The sequence below is a fragment of the Ruditapes philippinarum genome, unplaced genomic scaffold (genome assembly GCF_026571515.1).
Source record: "Ruditapes philippinarum isolate M1 unplaced genomic scaffold, ASM2657151v2 ctg15748_1_1_1_1, whole genome shotgun sequence".
Classification (NCBI taxonomy): Eukaryota; Metazoa; Mollusca; class Bivalvia; order Venerida; family Veneridae; genus Ruditapes; species Ruditapes philippinarum.
In genome coordinates this window covers 1-20,042 of record NW_026853369.1, presented here as the reverse complement: position 1 = coordinate 20,042, position 20,042 = coordinate 1, and the positions used below count along the sequence as shown (strand labels likewise).

Genomic DNA, 20,042 nt, shown 5'->3' with positions numbered 1-20,042 from the left:
CAGTAAAACTACCTTAATATGATTTCTATCATTTTCATTTGTATATGTAAGTGTTTATTTGCATGCAAAAAAAGTCTCTGATTCTTGTACCTACCCGTTTAGATACGAATACCCGAAATCATAACTTTACAGAATGCTGATCTGTGCTTAGGGTTAAGAGCATTTTACAGTACTCACTGAAGAATGTTCCCGCTTAAAAGTTCCCATACGTTTTCAACTTATTTAATCCCCTACCTGATGTACCCCTGTACAATAAATCGAACGGATCCAGTCAGCTCTAAATCTCTCCATAGTCAAAGATTCAACCTTGTGCACAAAGGAATTTTAAGCAATGAGCGAAGACAAATTGCAAAACGGACCAAGATTAGATTCATTCCATTGTTTTGGGTATGATAAACACATTTCTACATCAGGTTGCCTTAATCAACGACCATAGTGCAATGCGTTTATTAAACCTAGATGTTCTGGAAAGGCGAACCCAATTAGTGGCCACTGATTTCCATTCCCGAAACAAATAAGGGGCCCAAATATATCGTCAGAGACTGCTTCATTGGAGATGTGCTTTCCCACCTCAAGCAAGAATCTGAAAGCTCCATTGTGGACATCATTTGTGCAAGAATATGAATTAAGTCCCCACAAAGCCACACATGTAATGAAGAGCCATACAATTGAATCATACAATTTGATAAAAACGATATGAGGAACCCCGTCTACTAACTTATAATTGGCTGTCAATAAACCCTACGCACCACAAGCACTGTGTGCCATAAGCCTAGCTATAACATAAAAATCGACATGCCCATGCAAGAAGACTCCCAAATTTTTGTATTTATTAAAATAACTTAAAGTATAAGTTCCACATCTAAAGACAAAGTCTGCATTTGTAAAAGATTCTGGGCGGAATTGAATTATGTTACTCTTGCTTGTATTTATTGACATGTCGTTGGTACCACATCTATTGTGTAGACCATTTAATAAACTTTTTAAGTCATGTTTCCCGCAAGTAACACAATATCACCAACATCCAAAGTATAAATACTTTATCATCAATTATTACACCAATATTAAGAGACAGATACAGCACAAAATTGAAGGTGAAAACACACAGCCTTGACGTATACCAGAGTGCACATCAAACCAGTCTTTGGTGAAAGAAATAATTGTAACACATGATACTTAAGATGAATATAAACACATAACGGCTCGAAACATTTTGCCACAAGGATCAATATCCACAATTTAGAACGATTCATTACAAGATATGCTTAACGAAATCGATAAAGTCTAATAAAAAAAGTACTTTTCTAATATCAAGAGATGAAATATGATCCGTTGTGCATCTTTTCCATTTTATTTATCAACAATAATATTATTGGCTTCGGACCACTAACTCCATCCATCAATATAGCTTATACATTGAACATGTCAAGGATATACCTTAATATAACAAGATATAGTCAACCAGATAAAACCGCCTCCGTGGTCGAGGGGTTAGAGTCGATGACTTCTAATTCAGGTACCTCTCTGGCGTGGGTTCGATCCCCGGGAGATGCTTTGGTAGTTTAGCGCGGAGGAAGGTAGTCTAGTACTGGTGTAACTCTTCAGGAACGATGGTTAGGAAAATATCCGCCTATATGACTGAAATACTGTTGGAAAAAGGCGTAAAATTAGACAAACAAACAAACAAACAACCAGATAAGAAATCACAAGGGACCATATTTAATTCATCGTATGAAACATTGCAACCAGAAATGTTATCAATAAAATGTATATGAATATGGTTTCAAATTTGAAGGATTAAAAACTAAAAATTGATGAAGTGTTCCTGTTACTGTAGTTATGGAACCGAACTATTTAAACATTTAAAAAAAACGGTTTTATTTAAATTGGAATATACAATAAAACGTATGTTTGTCAATTTATAAATCTTTAAAAAATCCACTGGTACATCAAAATAATATGAATAAATAATAACTTACCCACTATGCTCATCGGATCAGCTAGTGTTGTAACATATAGGTCAGAAATCGCCAAATTAACGATAAAAATTGACTCGGCTTTCCTTTGCCTACTTTTCGATGCTATAACTACCAGCGTTAAAATATTCCCAAACGTGCCCACAATGCTGGCAATCACCAATATGACCAAACAAGGAATGGCAAGCCACGGTTTTGTTTTGATAAACTGATGCCGATCGAAAAATAAGTCATTATTGACGGTTCCTGTTGAAAATGTTGTAATATTGTTGTAATATTCAGTGACTGAAATGGTCGTTAAATTATCCATTCTCATTCTTAAATCAATTCTTTAATCGACAAGATTAAAGAATTAATAATGTACTTAATTTCCTAATCTATTCTACATGTATTTGACAGAGTTGTTTAAATGATATTTGATATAAAAATTTATAAACTTCCGTTTGATTCCTTGCCGGAAAGTTAATCATAAACAATGTCATTCAAATAGGAATAAGGCAAAAAATATTTATTTATTGCGTATTAAAAATTTTTCTTTTTACAATAATGTTCCGGTTTGCGAAACGGATGAGGGCGTGTTCAATAAGCAAGCGCCAATCGTAAAGAGAGATGTATTTTCGTTTTCGGCTCTTTGAATACATTACAAAAATTATGAAAAAAAAAAAAAAAAAACCCCCCCCCCCCCAAAAAAAAAAAAAAATAATAAATAAATAAAAAAAAAAATATGAATAGAAAATAAAAAAAGAGAAATTATAATTAAAGAAAGTTCCTCCATTATTAGTATCTTAATTGTCACAGTATAACATTATCATGCAGAACAAAAAAAAAAAAAAAAAAAAAAAAAAAAAAATCAAAATATGGATTTCTTTAAAACAGCAAGTTTGTATGACTTCTGCATTATATCTTTTTAATATCACATAGCTTACAAAGCAATTGTATATGTTTTAAAACAGAGCTTAGCTAATTACCGAACCAATATATCTCTAATGTTTTATTGTATTATTATTTTATTATATGGATCCCATGTCTGTAATGTAAAAAGAAATGAACATGAACTATGCTTTTGTTTTCTTGTGTTTTTAGGTACCATAGATTGTACCTCTGTGCCACTTCCGGAAAGCATGGATCCCAAACAATGTAAGGAAATAGTACTATTTCAATGCAACGAGCACATAAATATACCTTTTACTGCATTAGTAACGCAGTACAATTATAGTGATTCATTAATCGCACATACCATGTATATTTAATATATTAATTTTTCTTAAGATCTTAATACATTTTTCTAAAGATTGAATTTCTTGAAATATTTTAGCTCATCTGGTGTCATGCAGCTTTATAGCAATATACATTTAGTCATTTTACTCATTGAATAAGTTCCTGGTATGCTTAAACAAGGAAGCATAGTATATAAAATTGCTGTTTTGAAATAAATTTAATTTAGTTGACTTGTTATGACAAACGGTGCTCCTAATGAACGACCCGGCCATTTATGTACATGTAATTTAATGATTAACGATAATTATCAATATTCGGTTCACATTAAATATTATAGGAGTTTCCAAGCCGTATTCACGTTGCACTATACGTACAGAGTGACGATTTGAGTCGTGCATTATGATAATCTTAACCCGTGCAATCAGTTATTAAAAAAAAATCCTTAAAAAATACTTGTTCATGGCAAGGTACTATCCAAAACACGAACACGGACGGGTGCGCATACACGCACATACGCACTAGAAAGAATATGACTGGACTTTTTAGTTAATTATTTGTTATTTGACATATCGCATTATCAACCTTTAATCAATTAATATTAAAGGTTTTAATAGTCCGTATAGTTCTCTTAAATGTGTTCCTTTTTGATTTCACTTTCTAAAGAAAGTCTGCACGGAACAATACTGCTTTAGAAAGATACAGCTGATTTATAATTTTAATTTGACTGTTATTAATTTATAACAAAATGTTTTTGTGGTTATTCTCTTAAAATTTGAATTGTAGCCATATAGAAATATGATATATTATTTCTAAAGATAATAGATATTACATATCATTTGTGTTACTAATTACTCATAAGTGTTATGGATCAACAAGATGGTGATTATAACGCTGGAAAAATATCAGAGAAGAACAGAAAAGCTTTGTCACGCGTATAACGTATGTCGTGCTAGCGATTGTGCTGCTTTGTTTGAAAATTTATCATTGAAAATAATGGTTTCAAATCGAATAATACTTAAATATATGGGCTTTGGGCTCTCGTGCTTTTGGCTTTGATATCATTGAAAATAATTGTTTCGAATCGAATACTTGAATATATGGGTTTTTGGCTCTCGCGCTTTTGGCTTTGATGAATATATTAGGACACTAAGTACTGTGTTGGAACAGTATCTCTAGACGCTATACATCTAGAAATCATGATCACAAAGTTGAAAAATATTGCTCTTTTCGGCGATTCTTACATTTTTGCGTTTATAATCGTATATAAATCGGTGTAAAGAGACGAATTACAACTGCAATTCAGCGAGTGAAAAGGCGAGTGAAAAGGCGACATTAGCATTTTATAATTAAAGGGCATTTCTGGTATTTACCGGAATATGATATTAAGTGTGGTGCTCCAACACTTGTTTTAGTCTTACTCATTCTAGAAGATATGTTGACACTCCTCAAATGAGATGACTAAGTAAAAAAAAAATTTCTAACTTTTTTTTTTTTTAAAAATGACCATTGAAATTCAGTCTAAGAGTATATTATCATCTTAAGATAGAACTTAAAAAATATACTTACATGTGCATGTATGTGTGGATATTTTCGTATTTTACCTCAATAGCAGATACTCGGACAGCTTCATGTTGCAAATAAATGATTTGAGCTGTCAAAGAACTCCACTGAGGTCCAATAGCCTAAAATAATAAAATTTGAAATTAATTCTTAAATTAACTGGTACACTTAATTCTGATACCAACCATAAATGATTCAGTCAAACTTGAATTAAGCGACCGCGTAAGGGATACACCCAAAACGGTCGCTTAATGAGACAAAGCATGATAAAAAGCCCAAATATATACATGACATCTTTATTTTGTGGTGGGAATATTTTTCAACTTCATTTACATAAATTTTTATTAGTACGCTCCGATAATCTAAATGGATGCTAATGTAAAACTTTCTGATATTTATTGACAAATCAGTTTTGATCCATTACGTACATGTTTGACATTTTTCTAGAATTTTAAAACTTCTCCGTTGTATTTCCTTGTCTCCAACACGAAAACCCTGATAAGTGAAGCTTATCAGTATCTCAGTAGGGGCGGAGCGTTGCAATGTTTATTCGATATTATTGGATAATACACGTCACGCGTATACTAAACTTCATTTGCCTACGCTAAAACGGTTTGGGAAATAGTTTTTCACACTTTTATTTGTTGTGGTTTGATTGTTGACACTTGTGACATTACGAGGCGGCGTTCTCTAAAAACACAATTACTTGACAGGTAAAAGTGGGCGTTTAATGAAAAGAATTGATTTCAATCAAGTAACTAATTAGCGGTCGCTGGTCCCGTTGAGCAAAAATCTCTTAATACATTAAAGATATAGAGAGAAAATGATCGGGGGGAATTTAAAGTGGTCATTTAAGACAAAAGTCGCTTAATACACGTGGTCGCATGGGCAAGTTAGACTGTATATACACATACACGGTGTTGAATTTGTATTCAATTTTTATGCGATTTTGGCCGATTTGAGGGAAAAGAGTTGCAACAGTTTTCATTTTTAGGCCAATTTGGTCAAGAAATTGATTATTTCATAGAAACGGAGTGAGCGAATTATCTGAAATTTTGTACTTCAGTTATTGGTCAAGACATACATTTAGTTATACAAAAATCTTGAAAAAAATAATTTCGGTCCCTTCACGTCAAAAAAAACTTAGTGGAGTCCCTTTAATAACATTTTTGTCATATGTACACTAGTTACAAATTATTAGCGTAATATATAGCGAAATAAAGCATTGAGCAAAACAATATTTGTCATAAAAATGAAGTTATCTCAATGTGTATAAGTTGTTTATTACCCTTTGCTAACATTCATTTCTTTCTTGAATTCCTGTTGGTGAAATTTAACTCCGCGTGACAATGCATTTTGTAACGTCTGTATTTTATCTGAAGACTCAACTTTCATCAAAAGACTCTTTCATCGTTTGAACTAAGTACATCTTTTTGTTCATCTTACATTTTGCATGAGATAACGAAAAAAAACCCAACGAATTCGTGAAATATAAATGCCACACTGCTTTGAAACTTGTTATTGACGGGTATGTTAAGACCATGCAGGATGTTGTCTTTCTTTCGTTTAATTGCTGCTTTGCAGATCATTTCATTTGCAGGAAATCACTTTTCAAAATCTTCTAAATTACAAAGTTTTTCGGATATCGTAGGATTCGATATGGAAAAATATAAGGAGCAAGTATTTGAGACTTGCCCATTTACAGACTTCTGCACTAAACCTGCACAACGAAACTACACTTTCCATTCAAAGCTGTACGGACCATGTTGTCCGCAGTGTTCCTGCAGCCCGAACTGCTTCGTACGTCAAAATTGCTGCATCGATGCATTGATATCGACAGAAACATATAAATTAGACATAGTCGACTATATCACATGTAATTCCACTGATATTAAACCAGGTAAAAAAGAAGCTCTTAGTTATAGAATGGTGACATTCTGCCCAAATGATAACGGCGAGAAACTCTCGTGTGAATCAACTATTGACGGAACAACACGACCTGAGGATATTGTCATAGTTTCAAGTAAAGACGGTCTTGCGATTTTCTGGAATGAAGATTGCGCTAGATGCCATGGCATTACTGATATTATTAGGCAATTAGTATTCTTTATTATTTGGAATATATTTTTTTTTAAAAAAAGCTTTTGTCCTTGAATATTTTGATACTTTAATGCATACTTGTGATCAAACTTGCATTTATAAATGTGATCAAAAAATCGATTGATCGACCATCAAATTGGTCACACTCCTGTGTTCAGCAAAATGGTAGATACTATTTTTACTGTTATAAATTTAGACACGTTTGTCATCATGTTCAAAACAGTCCTTGTAAATCTATAAGAGAGGGCTAGAGGACACTCATTCAAACGTTAACATATTTGTCGTGTGCAAGTACATGCATATAAATGAATATAAAGATAGCTGAAACCATTAGCTTATATTTGACAAAGACAAATGCTTACATGGATATACAGATATCTTTTTTAAACTTACTATTTGCTCCTTAGTGAAATTGTTTAGAAATATTTATTTAATATTATTATATAACTAATGTAATAATGTGTATGTCTTCGTTTATTTCAGATGGAAATTTTCTACAAGAGATTGTCCAGATGATCTGGTGTCATTAGGCTTAAAGGGAAAAGAAATGTTTTCCTACGCAATAGAAAATTGTACAATTTTCTCCGAAGCACCAGATGCTATTGATGTTTCAAAGATAAGATGTAGCCAAACAGTCTCATACATTGACCAGTGTGAATTAGTTGACGACATTGAACTATTACAGTTGTGTGACAACAATATGGGTTCGTTGTGTATTACTATAATGTTAATGATTGTGTTTTCATACTGGCCTTGTTATTGGGCTGAAGACTGTCATATTAGCTTGAGGTCAAAGGCTAATGTGACAGCCTTAAGGCAAATAACAAGGTCATTATGGAAAAGCTTAATTATGGACAATTTTATTAAAAAAAAACCCCTACCTTGCAGCTATTCGAAATGGTGACCTTTTTTTCAATGAAAAAAAAGACAAAAAAAAAAAAAAAAAAAAAAAAAAATGAAAAACAAAGCAGATTCATCATGGCCGAGCTGGGGAGCCAATCAAACTTCGCCAATCTCATTATACAAAGTTTTCCCATAAAGGCCTTACTTTTTGCACAATGGTCTTGTTTTATGCTCATAATATTGTGGTGAACTTCATATTAGCCTTACGTTTAAAGTGTAAACGTGCCTAATATTGAAAAGTTAATTAATAATAACTATTATGATAATAGTTGTGGAATCATTATTAATGGTGGTAGTGTAATATACCATCCTCGGTAACCCAGGCTATTTACTGTACACATGTATCGGTAAATATTTTATGTAGTATATACGGAATGTGTACCGTGGGTTCCGACGATGTTTATAAATGTAGTATATACGGAATATGTACCGTGGTTTTCGAGGATGTTTATTAAATGCAGTATATACGCAATGTGTACCGTGGGTTTCGACGATGTATATTAAATGTAGTACAAACGGAATGTGTACCCTAGGTTCCGACGATGTTTATTAAATGTAGTATATACGGAATGTGTATCGTGGGTTCAGACGATGTTTATTAAATGTAGTTTATACGGTATGTGTACCGTGGGTTCAGATGATATTTATTAAATGTAGTTTTTACGGAATGTGTACCGTGGGTTCCGACGATGTTTATTTAATGTAGTTTATACGGAATGTGTACCGTGGGTTCCGACGATGTTTATTAAATGTAGTTTATACGGAATGTGTACCGTGGGTTCAGACGATGTTTATTAAATGTAGTTTATACGGAATGTGTACCGTGGGTTCAGACGATGTTTATTTAATGTAGTATATACGGAATGTGTACCCTTGGTTCCGACGATGTTTATTAAATGTAGTATATACGGAATGTGTACCGTGGGTTCCGACGATATATTGTACATCAGTGTGCGTTTTAAAACGATTTTTAATTGTCAACTATATTTTCAATCATTATTTTACCGAAATAGACTTTATCTTGTCAAATATATTCATTTGTTATATATTATGAGAACAGTTAACACATCTTTTTGTTGAAAACCACGCGAAAGAACTACTTTCAATCGGTGTTTAGTTCGATATTTTACTGGTCGAGGCGTTCCGTTTGACTCAACACAGTTGCAGGAATTCCAAACGTTTTACGATACACTACACTAAGTATATTTTGCTCATTACATACATATTCTTTGAAAACGTCAAAACAAATGACTATTCTTTCTCAATAATAATATTGAATTTATTTCAGTGTCGAAATTCTATCAGACCAAAACACACACGCTTTTGTCAAAGAATGTGTTCTGCCATTTTTGCAACGTTCCAGAAAATTACACATATTTTGAAGAATGTTATTTGCCAGGTGACATGTTTACCGTAACCCCGCTCAGTTACATACTAAATCTCAATCTAAATGCATATTGGGATGTTGATGATGACGACCATTCAACAGACATTGATCCTAGCAAAAGATGTGATGAAAATGAAATAAGAGATCCAATTTTTGTAAGTATGAAATAATTATAGAACTCCTGCTGTTACCAACATCTGACAATTCTTGTCTTTTACACATTTCTAATATTATTAAGCTAATATCATAATATAACATAAAACTAGTAATAACGACGAATAATTACTTTTGCTAATAACATAAAATCATACATAATTGTTTTACTTATTATATGAAAATTGAATGATTATTTGAATATAATCTACATTGTATAGATTTAAAAAAAAAAACAAAAAAAAAAAAAAAACTTTTGCTAGTATCTAGTATTAGACATTGGAACAAACCACGGAAAAAAAGATATGGAAGTTGTTGTTGTATGAGAATTATGACCAAATATAACATATATTTGTATAGCAGATAAAAATGTTCTAGCACAAAATATTATTATTCATCATATAAATGTTTATTCTAAATCACTCAGAACTGTATCAACATATTATTCAAGTTACAAAAATGTATACATGTAAAAGTATCCAAATGATTCATTTTATTATTTTCATCAATATTTCTAATACTTATGGATAGAGTGCTCTTTGTAGACCAATTCGTTTTTAAATTCACAAAGCCGCGCCTTTTTTTCTGTAAGTAACATTTCATAAGGTAAATTTAAAGCACCATAAAGGCAAACAATCAGTTAGAAACACATGCAAATAAGATAATTAGAAAGATAAGGGACGGATAGATTGTCAGTTCAAATAATGACCATTATGAATGTATACATTTCTTATTCTAATCGTAATTTTATATGATTTCCCGTTCTAGGACAAGTGTAGGCAACTAAAATGTCCGTTTCCAAATGTCACAAAATCCGGGACTTGCACAACACCAGCTGTTTTACCTGTGAAACCAACTCTGACTCTCTCGTTTATGATACATATCCGGCAAATTGTGAATGCAATGGAATTATCCGACTGGGAAACCAAGTTTAAACTAGCGGTAGAAGACTTCATACGAATAACAAACTTGACACAATGCAAATATTTAACTTTCAAACAAACTTACTACATTTCCAAATTGAAAAGAGTCCTTGACTACATAGTTGTAGATGTAGACTTTGTCAGGACCAGTAGTTGTGGCACAAATATCTTACATGGTATCTTTTCTGGCGACACATTTTTTGCTGATTCTTTTTCTGGTGTTGAGAGTGAACCATTTCCTATATTTAATATGTCTGTCCAAAATTATACAATAATAGGTAACATTCCGTTTACATCAGATAATCCAAACGTTTCATTAGTTCCAGGAATATTGTTATACGATATAATATCGTACACTAAAACAGATCATTTGTATATCTTTGATCAATATTCTGGTTTCTATTTCACGCCGACAGAGGCTTTGCCGTGCCCATACATTTTTTTGCTTGAAACTGAATTCACTTCCATTTTATCGCAAAATGCTTTATGGACGGAAAATCAGCAAAATGGTGAAAGTCATCAGAGGTCAAATGCAACTGTTGGTTTTATATCTAGAGAATATTATATTAACAACGAGCCTCAAAAGTTTTATTTCTTATGCTATGAAACCTATATGTCGTTAAATTTGAAATTGCCTGCTACAAATAAAAGTTATCAGGTAAAAGGACTTGTCACCCTCATATTATCAATCCTCTCAATAATATGTTTAACAATATGCATTGTGACATATTCCATATCGGCAAACACACGGTCTTTACCCAGCAAAGTGTTTAGAATAGCTTTAAGCAATTTATTATTTGCCCAGGTTATATTTCAATTCGGGGTCGAGAGAACATCTCTACCTTTTCCTGTATGTGCTTTTATTGGAGCTATGGCACATTTTTTCTGGCTGTCTGCTGTTTTCTTTTTAAATGCTTTTTGCATTTTGGTTGCTGCAAAATTACAAACTGTAAAGGATGAGATCGAAACAAATAAATCCGGGTTGGTTAAGGCATTACTTTCTGTTTATGGCCTCTCTGCTTTGTTTGTTGGTGTAAATGTTACATATTCTAAGTTAGAAAGGTGCACAATCGGGTACGGACGTAGCCTCTGCTATATCGACGAAGCCTTAATGCGATTGCTGCTTTTCGCACTCCCTATATTCTGCACAGTTTTAGTCAACTGTTTTGTATATCTCTATATTATTTATACAATAACATCCACATCAACAATGGTAGGAAGGAAATCACGTGATGTGAAATACGTCACAGTCTATTTTAGGCTATTATTGCTTACTGGAATAGCATGGCTGTTTGGTTTTCTAAACGAATATTTTTCCTCTGATTTTCTAGATTATAGTTTTATTGTTCTGATTGGGGGACAAGGAATTTTCTTATTTATAGCATTTAATGGTGGGCGATTTCTGTCAAAACTACAAAAAATGTGTAAAATAAAGACCAACGGTATCAAGGAAAAGCATGATGACAAAAATATCAGAAATCAAGCAAGTAATGAAAACGAAAATTTGGATCGGATAACCATTGCTGATTCAGACCAAACGTAAAAGTCTGAAGAACGAAATTTGTCTCGAAAGTTTTTATATTGTAGTCTTATTGAAGCCCTGTTAGAATGGTATTGTCATTGCATTAAGGCATGTAAGGTTCTTGATTTTTCTTTTAAATTCAAATGTCCTGTTGTTTCAACAATGAATAAAAATTGACATTTAGATATAAGGATAATATAAATTTTCGTAGAATATTGCAAAACCATGTATGTATCAACCCTTTTTTTTTGCAACCAAAAAATATTGTTTTTATTTAGAATATATTTTTATTGCATCGCTGTTCATAAGTAACTTCGTCTGAAAAAAGTATTAAATTATAAGAGATAACACTCCATCATGACTTTAGTACTGAAGAATGAAACCTGCTTACACCGATGCTACATGGCGCAAGACGTGTTGCATTTGCAAAGTTTCTTTTGAAAATAGACTAAATTATCAAAAGCAATTGTTATACCACCTGTAGGTTGTTGTATTTGTTGTTTTATTTTGTGTGTTTTTGTTTGTATTTTTGTTTGGGGTGGGGTAAGTCCAGGGAGGGTGGTGAGTGCGGGGTTTGTTGTGTCTTATTTATTGTTGTTCTTTTCGATATGCAATTTACCATACTTTGCTCGTTCCTAATTTCAAAACTATTTTTCTAATGATGGCGCCAAATAAAGGAGTTTCGTACTTCGCATATATGGTGATTTGATTTTGTTCATAGCAAGGAAAAAGAAATAAAAAGTGATTTCATTTTTTCAACACCATTGTTTATTAACAGCTTTTGTAACAATATGCTTAATTTTTATTTGAATTTTCATTATGTTATATTGTTTTTTTGGTGTCAATAAAATCTGCTTGGCAAATATTGTGTATTTTTTATAGTATTAACTGAACACCTCAATACTATTATTATGAATAATTCATAAATTCAAATTTTATCGGCAAATCAGTATATACAAACATACATACACAAAAAATCAAGACAATCTTACATTTTTGCAATATATACAATACAAAATGACAAGTGACACATTTTAAGCCCGAACACGGTGGACGAGGGATTTAAGAAGTCCGAGTATTTCCACGGATGTTAATTTCACTCGACATGATCGCTAAATATAATTTGTGCCGTCTTTGATTAAAAGCCTAACCCTTTTGTTAATTATTTGCCGTTTGTAACCCCTTTTTCTAAATATATTTTTGTTAAGCACAATACTAGTTCTGTGTGTTTCACCCACGCAAATTTCTCTGCGTATTGATAGTTTGATCTGATTGCTTGTTGAATAAAATGTGCTTTAACAGATCTGGTCTCATTTTATTATGTCTTGTTAATTCGATTTAAATTGTTTCTTTAACTGTAATTGATTTACCTGTAATTTGTATTAGTTTATCTAGAGAAGAATTCGCATATCCTCACAACGGAGCAATCATAGAACATCGATGTTTTAGAGAGAATTATCTTTCTTTTTTTCTGTTGAAATAAGTGAATAATAAATCAAGTCGTGAGCCAAGAATGAAACAATATGCGAATTAGATTTGGCGGTAAGTAAAATGATTGAGTCTCATCTTGATTAGAATTCTTATCATTCTTTATTTTAAGTTGAAACATATGAATGTTTCCTTCAGTTGTTGATTTTTTCTCGTTCATTTTTTGGAAGATGATGGTAGGTATAAAATCTACCTTCCCGATTTAAAGGGAGAAGTCACCGAATGAAACCCCGACCCCAGTTATCCGGGCAGCTTTCCAAACGATAATAGTCTAGTTTTCCGATAATTTTTTAACGGTTTAGATGTTTACTTTTTGGGGAGACCCTATTAATGGCCAATGATCAGTCCCTAGAGCCTTAGAACGTTTTTTTTTCGAGGGTCCCTATTTCGAGTCCCGTTCAGGCTGCATATTTTTCTTATGTTGTGACATTACGCGCCCAACATAGGCCATGACAGCATATAGCTCCGAATTTAATTCAAATTGCTGTGTTAATCTAATAAATTCGAGGACGAATTCCATTTATCGGGGGAGTATATCACTCTTTAAACTGTTCACTTAAATTTTAAGCGTGAAAATGTATTATCGGCCGGATAGATCAATTGGTTAAGCCGCGGAACTGTATTCCGAGCGTTCCGATCTCATTTTTCTCATCCTAGTATTGTGACTTCAATACATTATACTATATCAATACAGCCCAAGTCTTTTCTAACACATAAAAAACAAGAATTGTCAAGTCAACCTGGAAAGTGAAACAGACTTGAAGTAAGCATAACGCCATACTTATTTACGATTACAAATGACGTTCCAAGGTATACCTTGTGTCCAACCATGCACATGTAATGATAGGCCTTGTAAATTTATATTTGTTTCAATATTTCAAATGTTTAAAGCATTCAAAAGAATTTAATTTTACCTTTCTTGTCGAATTTTTTTTGTTTGACTTCGTGCCGTAAATGTAGAATTATCTCCGCAATACAAGGACGTTTTTAAAGGCCCATGATGCCTCAAAAATGCTATAATTTCAATTTTCCAAAACCTTTTTATTTTTGATTCTTGTTACAGTTTCCAAAATACACATTTGCCATCTGTGTGAACTTTGTTTTTTTATGTCGCCTCTACGGAGTAGTGGCGACATATAGGGATCACTTCCCCGCCGTCTGTCTGTCTGTCCGTCCATCTGTCACTATATTTGTCCGGAATTATCCTCATAAACTACTAGGGCAATTTCATCCAAACTTTACAGGAATGATCAGTATCAAGGCTAGTTCAGCATTTTCCGGTTCAATGATTTTTGTCCGAGTTATGGCACTTTCATTATTTTTATTTTTAAAGTTTGTCCGGACTACTCCTCTTATACTACTAAAGCAATTTCAATAAAATTTTACATGATTGATCTGTAGCTCAAGTCCTAGCGCATGTTGCACGGGTTTGCCGGTTTAATGATTTTTGGCCAAGTTATGGCTCTTTAATAAAAACTTGTTTTTGTGTGTGTGTGTGTGTGTGTGTGTGTGTGTTGCCAGATACACCAAAGCTTGTTTGGACTAATTCTCAAAACTATTGGTGCAATTTCATCAAAACTTTACAGGAATGATCAGTACCAAGTTTAGTTGTGCATATCATCGCCTTATTATGGTTCAATGAATTTTGTCAGAGTGGCCCTTTAATTTTTTTTTTTAAAGATTGTCAGGACTACTTCTCATATACCACTTATGCAATTTCAATGAAATTTTACAGGATTGATTGGTAGGTCAAGCACTTGCGCATATTACACGGGTTTTCCGCTTGAATGATTTTAGCCTTGTAATGGCCCTTGAAATAAAAGAGTTTGTCGGACTACTCCTCATATACCATTTATGCAATCTCATTGAAACATTACAGTATTAATTGGTAGATCAAGCACTTGTGCATAATACACAAGTTTTTCGCTTGAATGATTTTTGACTGAGTTATTGCCCTAGCATAAAAAAGGTGTTTTTGTGTTGCCAGCTATACAGAAGTTTGTCTGGACTACTCCTCATATACCATTTATGCAATTTCATTGAAACTTTACAGTATTAATTGGTAGATCAAGTACTTGTGCATAATACACAAGTTTTTCGCTTGAATGATTTTTGACTGAGTTATATTGCCCTAGAATAAAAAAAGGTGTTTTTGTGTGGCCAGCTACACAGACGTTTGTCTAGACTACTCCTCAGAAACTGCTGGTGCAATTTCATGACAACTTTAGGGGAATGATCATTACCATGTCTTGTTGTACATCTCATCAACAATTTTTGGTTCATTGATTTTTGTCAGAGTTTTTACCCGTTCATGATTTTAAATATTACACAGGTTTTCAGGTGCCAAGTTATGGCTATCATAAGGCGACACATGTCATCACTGATGGCCCTTGCTTTGCACTAATGGCAATTGCTGTAATTATTGTAAATAGGTATTTTGTATGGAAGTCAAATACTACCACTGCACATTCAGCGCTACTCTCTTCAGCTATTAAACATCTTATATGCCCTAAATCGGCTTTTAAAACATTATTCAATACATTTTCGCCGATTTCTATTTTTTTAAGAGACGGAATTCTAAGGCATAATGTGTCCTAACTATACCTCGTTTATAAATAATACGTGTGTCAGAACAGTTGACGAAGAGAGAAACGTAATGTTTAGTCATAATTGGTGTACAGTATCAGTACAGCTTGACAACATTAAAGCAGTCTGCCTCCAGATGAACCAGACTTGTTCAGGAAAACCAAACTTGAGAAATTGAATTAAGATTTCAGAAATAGTAAAAATATTCAAGATTCAAGCAGTTATTTACATTCTACATGCCTGATTTTCAGTATTCATGATATTTCTACTGCGCGTCTATCGCAGGAAGGGCTACTTTTTGCATATTTTGACCTCTTTCTTTGTTTATTGCCGTTCGTAATTGGAAAAGAAAATACTCTCTTTGTTCACTTGACAATGTCTTACTTTTAAAAACTTTTAAATACTTAAAAATTTTGAAATTTAACATGAATCTGGAGGCATGCTGCTTTAAAACTAACATAGAATACTATTTCCATACTATCATATCGGAATCAGTCGAGTGATCACTTCAAAACTTAGTCGATGATTAACTTATTCATTCACGAACAAAGAGATGTAGAGAACTTCTGATGGCACGTGCAAAATATCGTTAAAACCTCATTATATCGTCATTTGAAGTGGTTCAGACTATTGTCTGAAAAGAAAAGACTCTCCCTTTCGTGATTTTTTGTCGTTCGGTAATTAAGACGTGCTAAAGAAGTATAGTTTTGTGATATGTATTGATCTGTTTTAATTTTGATCGATCCTTTGTCAAAATGCTGTTTTTTTTAATTATTTATTATTTTCTTATTTTATAAATATACGTATTTAAGTTTAAGAAGCTGACGCTGTATTGATTTTTATTTTAAAGGAATTTTTAACCCCAATTTTCTGAAAAAATTTTTTCCATTGATTGAAAAGCAATTTTTCTTATTTAAACCAGATATGCAAGGGTCAAAAAAATTATAAAATGAGAAGTGCTTTGGGTCAAATTCCCGGGCAAAGGAAAATTTGGGGGCCTTTATTTTTTGAAATTTTAAAAAATCTGGCCCAAAAAAGGATTTAGGCTAACACACTTTGTGTTAGTCAATACGTTGTAATTTTATAAAGAGACTTTGTAGCAATATTATAAAAAAATTTAATATAAAATTTAAGCATAGTATATCATTAACTTGAAAGTCTAAGAACTTATAATGATGTAGATATTTCGTTTCCAGACGCCTTAAGACCAATAAAAAATAGAGAGAGCGTAAGCGTTCAAATGAAGGTAACAGGTGCCGCTCAAAAAAACGAGTTTCGAATAGAGTAACATCCCCTGATACACATTGCAAATGGCGTAAGCGTCCAAAGGGAAGTAAACTGGTGTACTAAAAAAGAGTCGATTAGGATGACCTCTCCCTGATTACATTGCAAATGGCATAAGCGTTTCAAATGGAGGTCTGGTGCGATCAAAGAAAGAGACGCATTAGAGTGAACTCTCCTGATTACGTTCGCAAATGGGTTAGCATTCAAAGGGAGGTATCTGGTGCGTTAAAAGGGGAAAGGGTTAAAATCGAGTGACTTCCCTCCCTGAAAATTGAAAAGGCGAAAAGGTTTTCAAATGGAGGTAACTATTGCACAAAAAAAGGAGTTTTATTAGAGTGCCCCCTTTTATGAATTGCAAAAAAGGTGGAAAAAGTTCAAAGGGGAGGTAGCTGTTGCACCCCCGTTTTATTTGACTTACCCCGCCTGATAGCATTGCAAAAAGGGTACGTTTTTTAAAAGGGGGGTTTTCTGTCAAACTAAAAATTGTAGGTAAGGCGACCCCCCCTTTTTAAAAATTTGCGTAAAAGGTCCCAAAAGGGGTGTAACTGTTTCGCCCCTTAAATTTTTGATTGTAGTGACCTCCTGAAAAAATGGGGAAAGGTTAAAAAGGGGGGATGATTGTAGGTTTTTTAAAAAAAAGTCTGTTTTGAATAACCCCCCTAAAAAATTGCAAGGGGTAAGAGTTTTGCTTTTAAAAAGGTTGATTCGAGGGGGCCTTTTTTATAAATGGGTTTATTTTCACCCCCTAAATTATTTTTTTTCTCCTATTAGGATTTTATAAACTGGACCAAAAAATTCAAATTTTTGTTTCATCCATATTAAAAGTTTTGACTATGGGGGACCCCATTCCCTGGAAACGAGGACATTTTTTGAAAAAAAGTTTACTGTTTCGTCCACATACAAAAGCATTTTTAAAAAATCCTTTTCTTATGAGGGGGAAAAACAAAAGAAAAGTCCGGTTCCCTTTTGGGAGATTTTTTGAAATTGGCTTTGTCCTTTTTTTGGATATGGGGCCCAAATTTTTTCAAGGGAAAAATTTTTGCATTAGTTTATATACAAAAATGTTAAAAGTAAAACCGGGGTTTTCAGTTATTTTTTTAAAAAGGGTGATAAATAATTTCTTTGAAAATTTTTAAGTTTTTTAAAAATTTTTTCTACTTTTTCATTATATGTTAATGACAGAATTCAATTTAATTTTGCAAACGTTGTTTTCAAATTATTATCCTGGGGGCATTGTTTTCTGAAGTACTGTCCCCGGGTAGATAAACTTGAGCCTAATATGGCAACACCTGAAGCCTCAATAAGATGAAACACAAAGCTTGTATAGCGCAGTAGACAGACGTTCCCGTGCCGGTGTTGTTTCATGCATTTAGATGCTCGTATCATAGTTATGTACCAATTACATTTGAAGTGTTTTATGTATATTTTTCTGAATGAAAAAAAGAAGGAAAAATCCCAACAAAAAGTTATGAATAATATAAATAGTTTTGGGCACATAAATATAAAAAGAAAACAGTTTAGGTAATTGAAGTTTATTCTAATCAAACCCTTTTAAGTTAAAGTTTTGTAAATGACAACGTTTTTGTTGATACGAAATACCCGACTAAACAAATTTGCAACACCTTTTGGAAAACATAACAAAAGAAACCTAAAATCCGAAAAAAAAAGAATCGAAAGAAGCTTTCTTATCTAAAAATATTTTGAAAAACATTTATTATAAACAAACAGTTCCAATGGAATCATTTTTGACTTTTTGGACACTTCAATTACAATAAGGATTTGATTTAGAAATTTTGAAACTTAGTTTGTGAAATGAAAACGAAGAATAGATAGGGTGCGGAAAAGGATTCGATAGGAGCGTACAGGACTTCCTGGGAAAAATGAAAACGAGGCGCTTTTGATATAGACTTGGATAAGGACTGGGTGTAAATGAAACGAGGGCTTAATGGACAAGATTGGATTTCATGATTTTCTATTTGAACCATCACGTGGTGCAAATGCATTTCGAAGATGGAGTGAGAATTTAAAAAAAATCGCACAGATTATCGTTTTATCTTTTTACTAAATTAAAAAAAATTTTTTTTTTTCCAAAAGATGTGGAAGTCCCAAAGTAAAACAAAACAATGAGGAATAAAAATATATTTTTTCAGTTTAAATCATGCATGATAACAAAGTTTTTTAAAAAATGTTTCGCTTTTTAAAGGGCGGGAAAAATTTACTGTGTTAAAAAATTTTTAAATGTGGGGTTCAGCTTAATTAAAAAAAACAAAACTTTTTAAAATGGCATACATGTACTTGCAATTTGGCAGAATATTCCATTTTTCAAATGCTTTAAAATTTTAAAAATTTACCGTTGTTTTAATTTTTCTGTATACCATTTATAAAAAGTAAGAAATTTAAATACTGGTTACCGAAATTTTTCCCGGGAAAAGTGATACAACACTGACTGTCGGGACCCATATATGGTCCCAATTTTTAAAAATTTTATAACCCATTTTAAACACATAACAGTCTATTACAAAATAATAATGGTAATGTTAACATATTTATAGTCATTTTCAAACATGTTAGGGCCTTTCCTAATTATAACAATCTCTCAACATTTCTATGATCTTTTCAACATGTTAATAGTCCATTTCAACATATATATATATATAATTTATTTGATGGTATATTTCAACATATTTAACATATGTATGGTCTATTTTAAACATATTAAGTATATTCAACGATATTTATGAAACATATATGTATTTATAGTAAATTTCAACATATTTCATCATATGTTATGAACTATTTCAACCTATTTATGGCCTATTTCAACATATTAATGGTCCCTCTTAAAAAGTTTATGGTTCTATTTTTTTCAAAACCGTACATGTATTTATAGTCTTTTTTCAACATATTGCATCATAATTGATTCTACTTCACTATATTCCCTA

At 32.5% G+C, this 20,042-nt stretch overlaps 1 protein-coding gene across 1 annotated transcript; it reads left to right on the top strand.

Moving 5' to 3' along the window:
* Positions 1–6,413: 6,413 nt before the first annotated feature.
* Positions 6,414–12,215, top strand: LOC132736658 (uncharacterized). The gene is made up of 4 exons (XM_060723845.1): positions 6,414–6,847; positions 7,338–7,558; positions 9,046–9,299; positions 10,066–12,215. Exons 1-4 carry the CDS (start codon positions 6,414–6,416, stop codon positions 11,761–11,763), a joined length of 2,607 nt encoding a protein of 868 aa, XP_060579828.1. The 3' UTR covers positions 11,764–12,215.
* Positions 12,216–20,042: the final 7,827 nt, after the last annotated feature.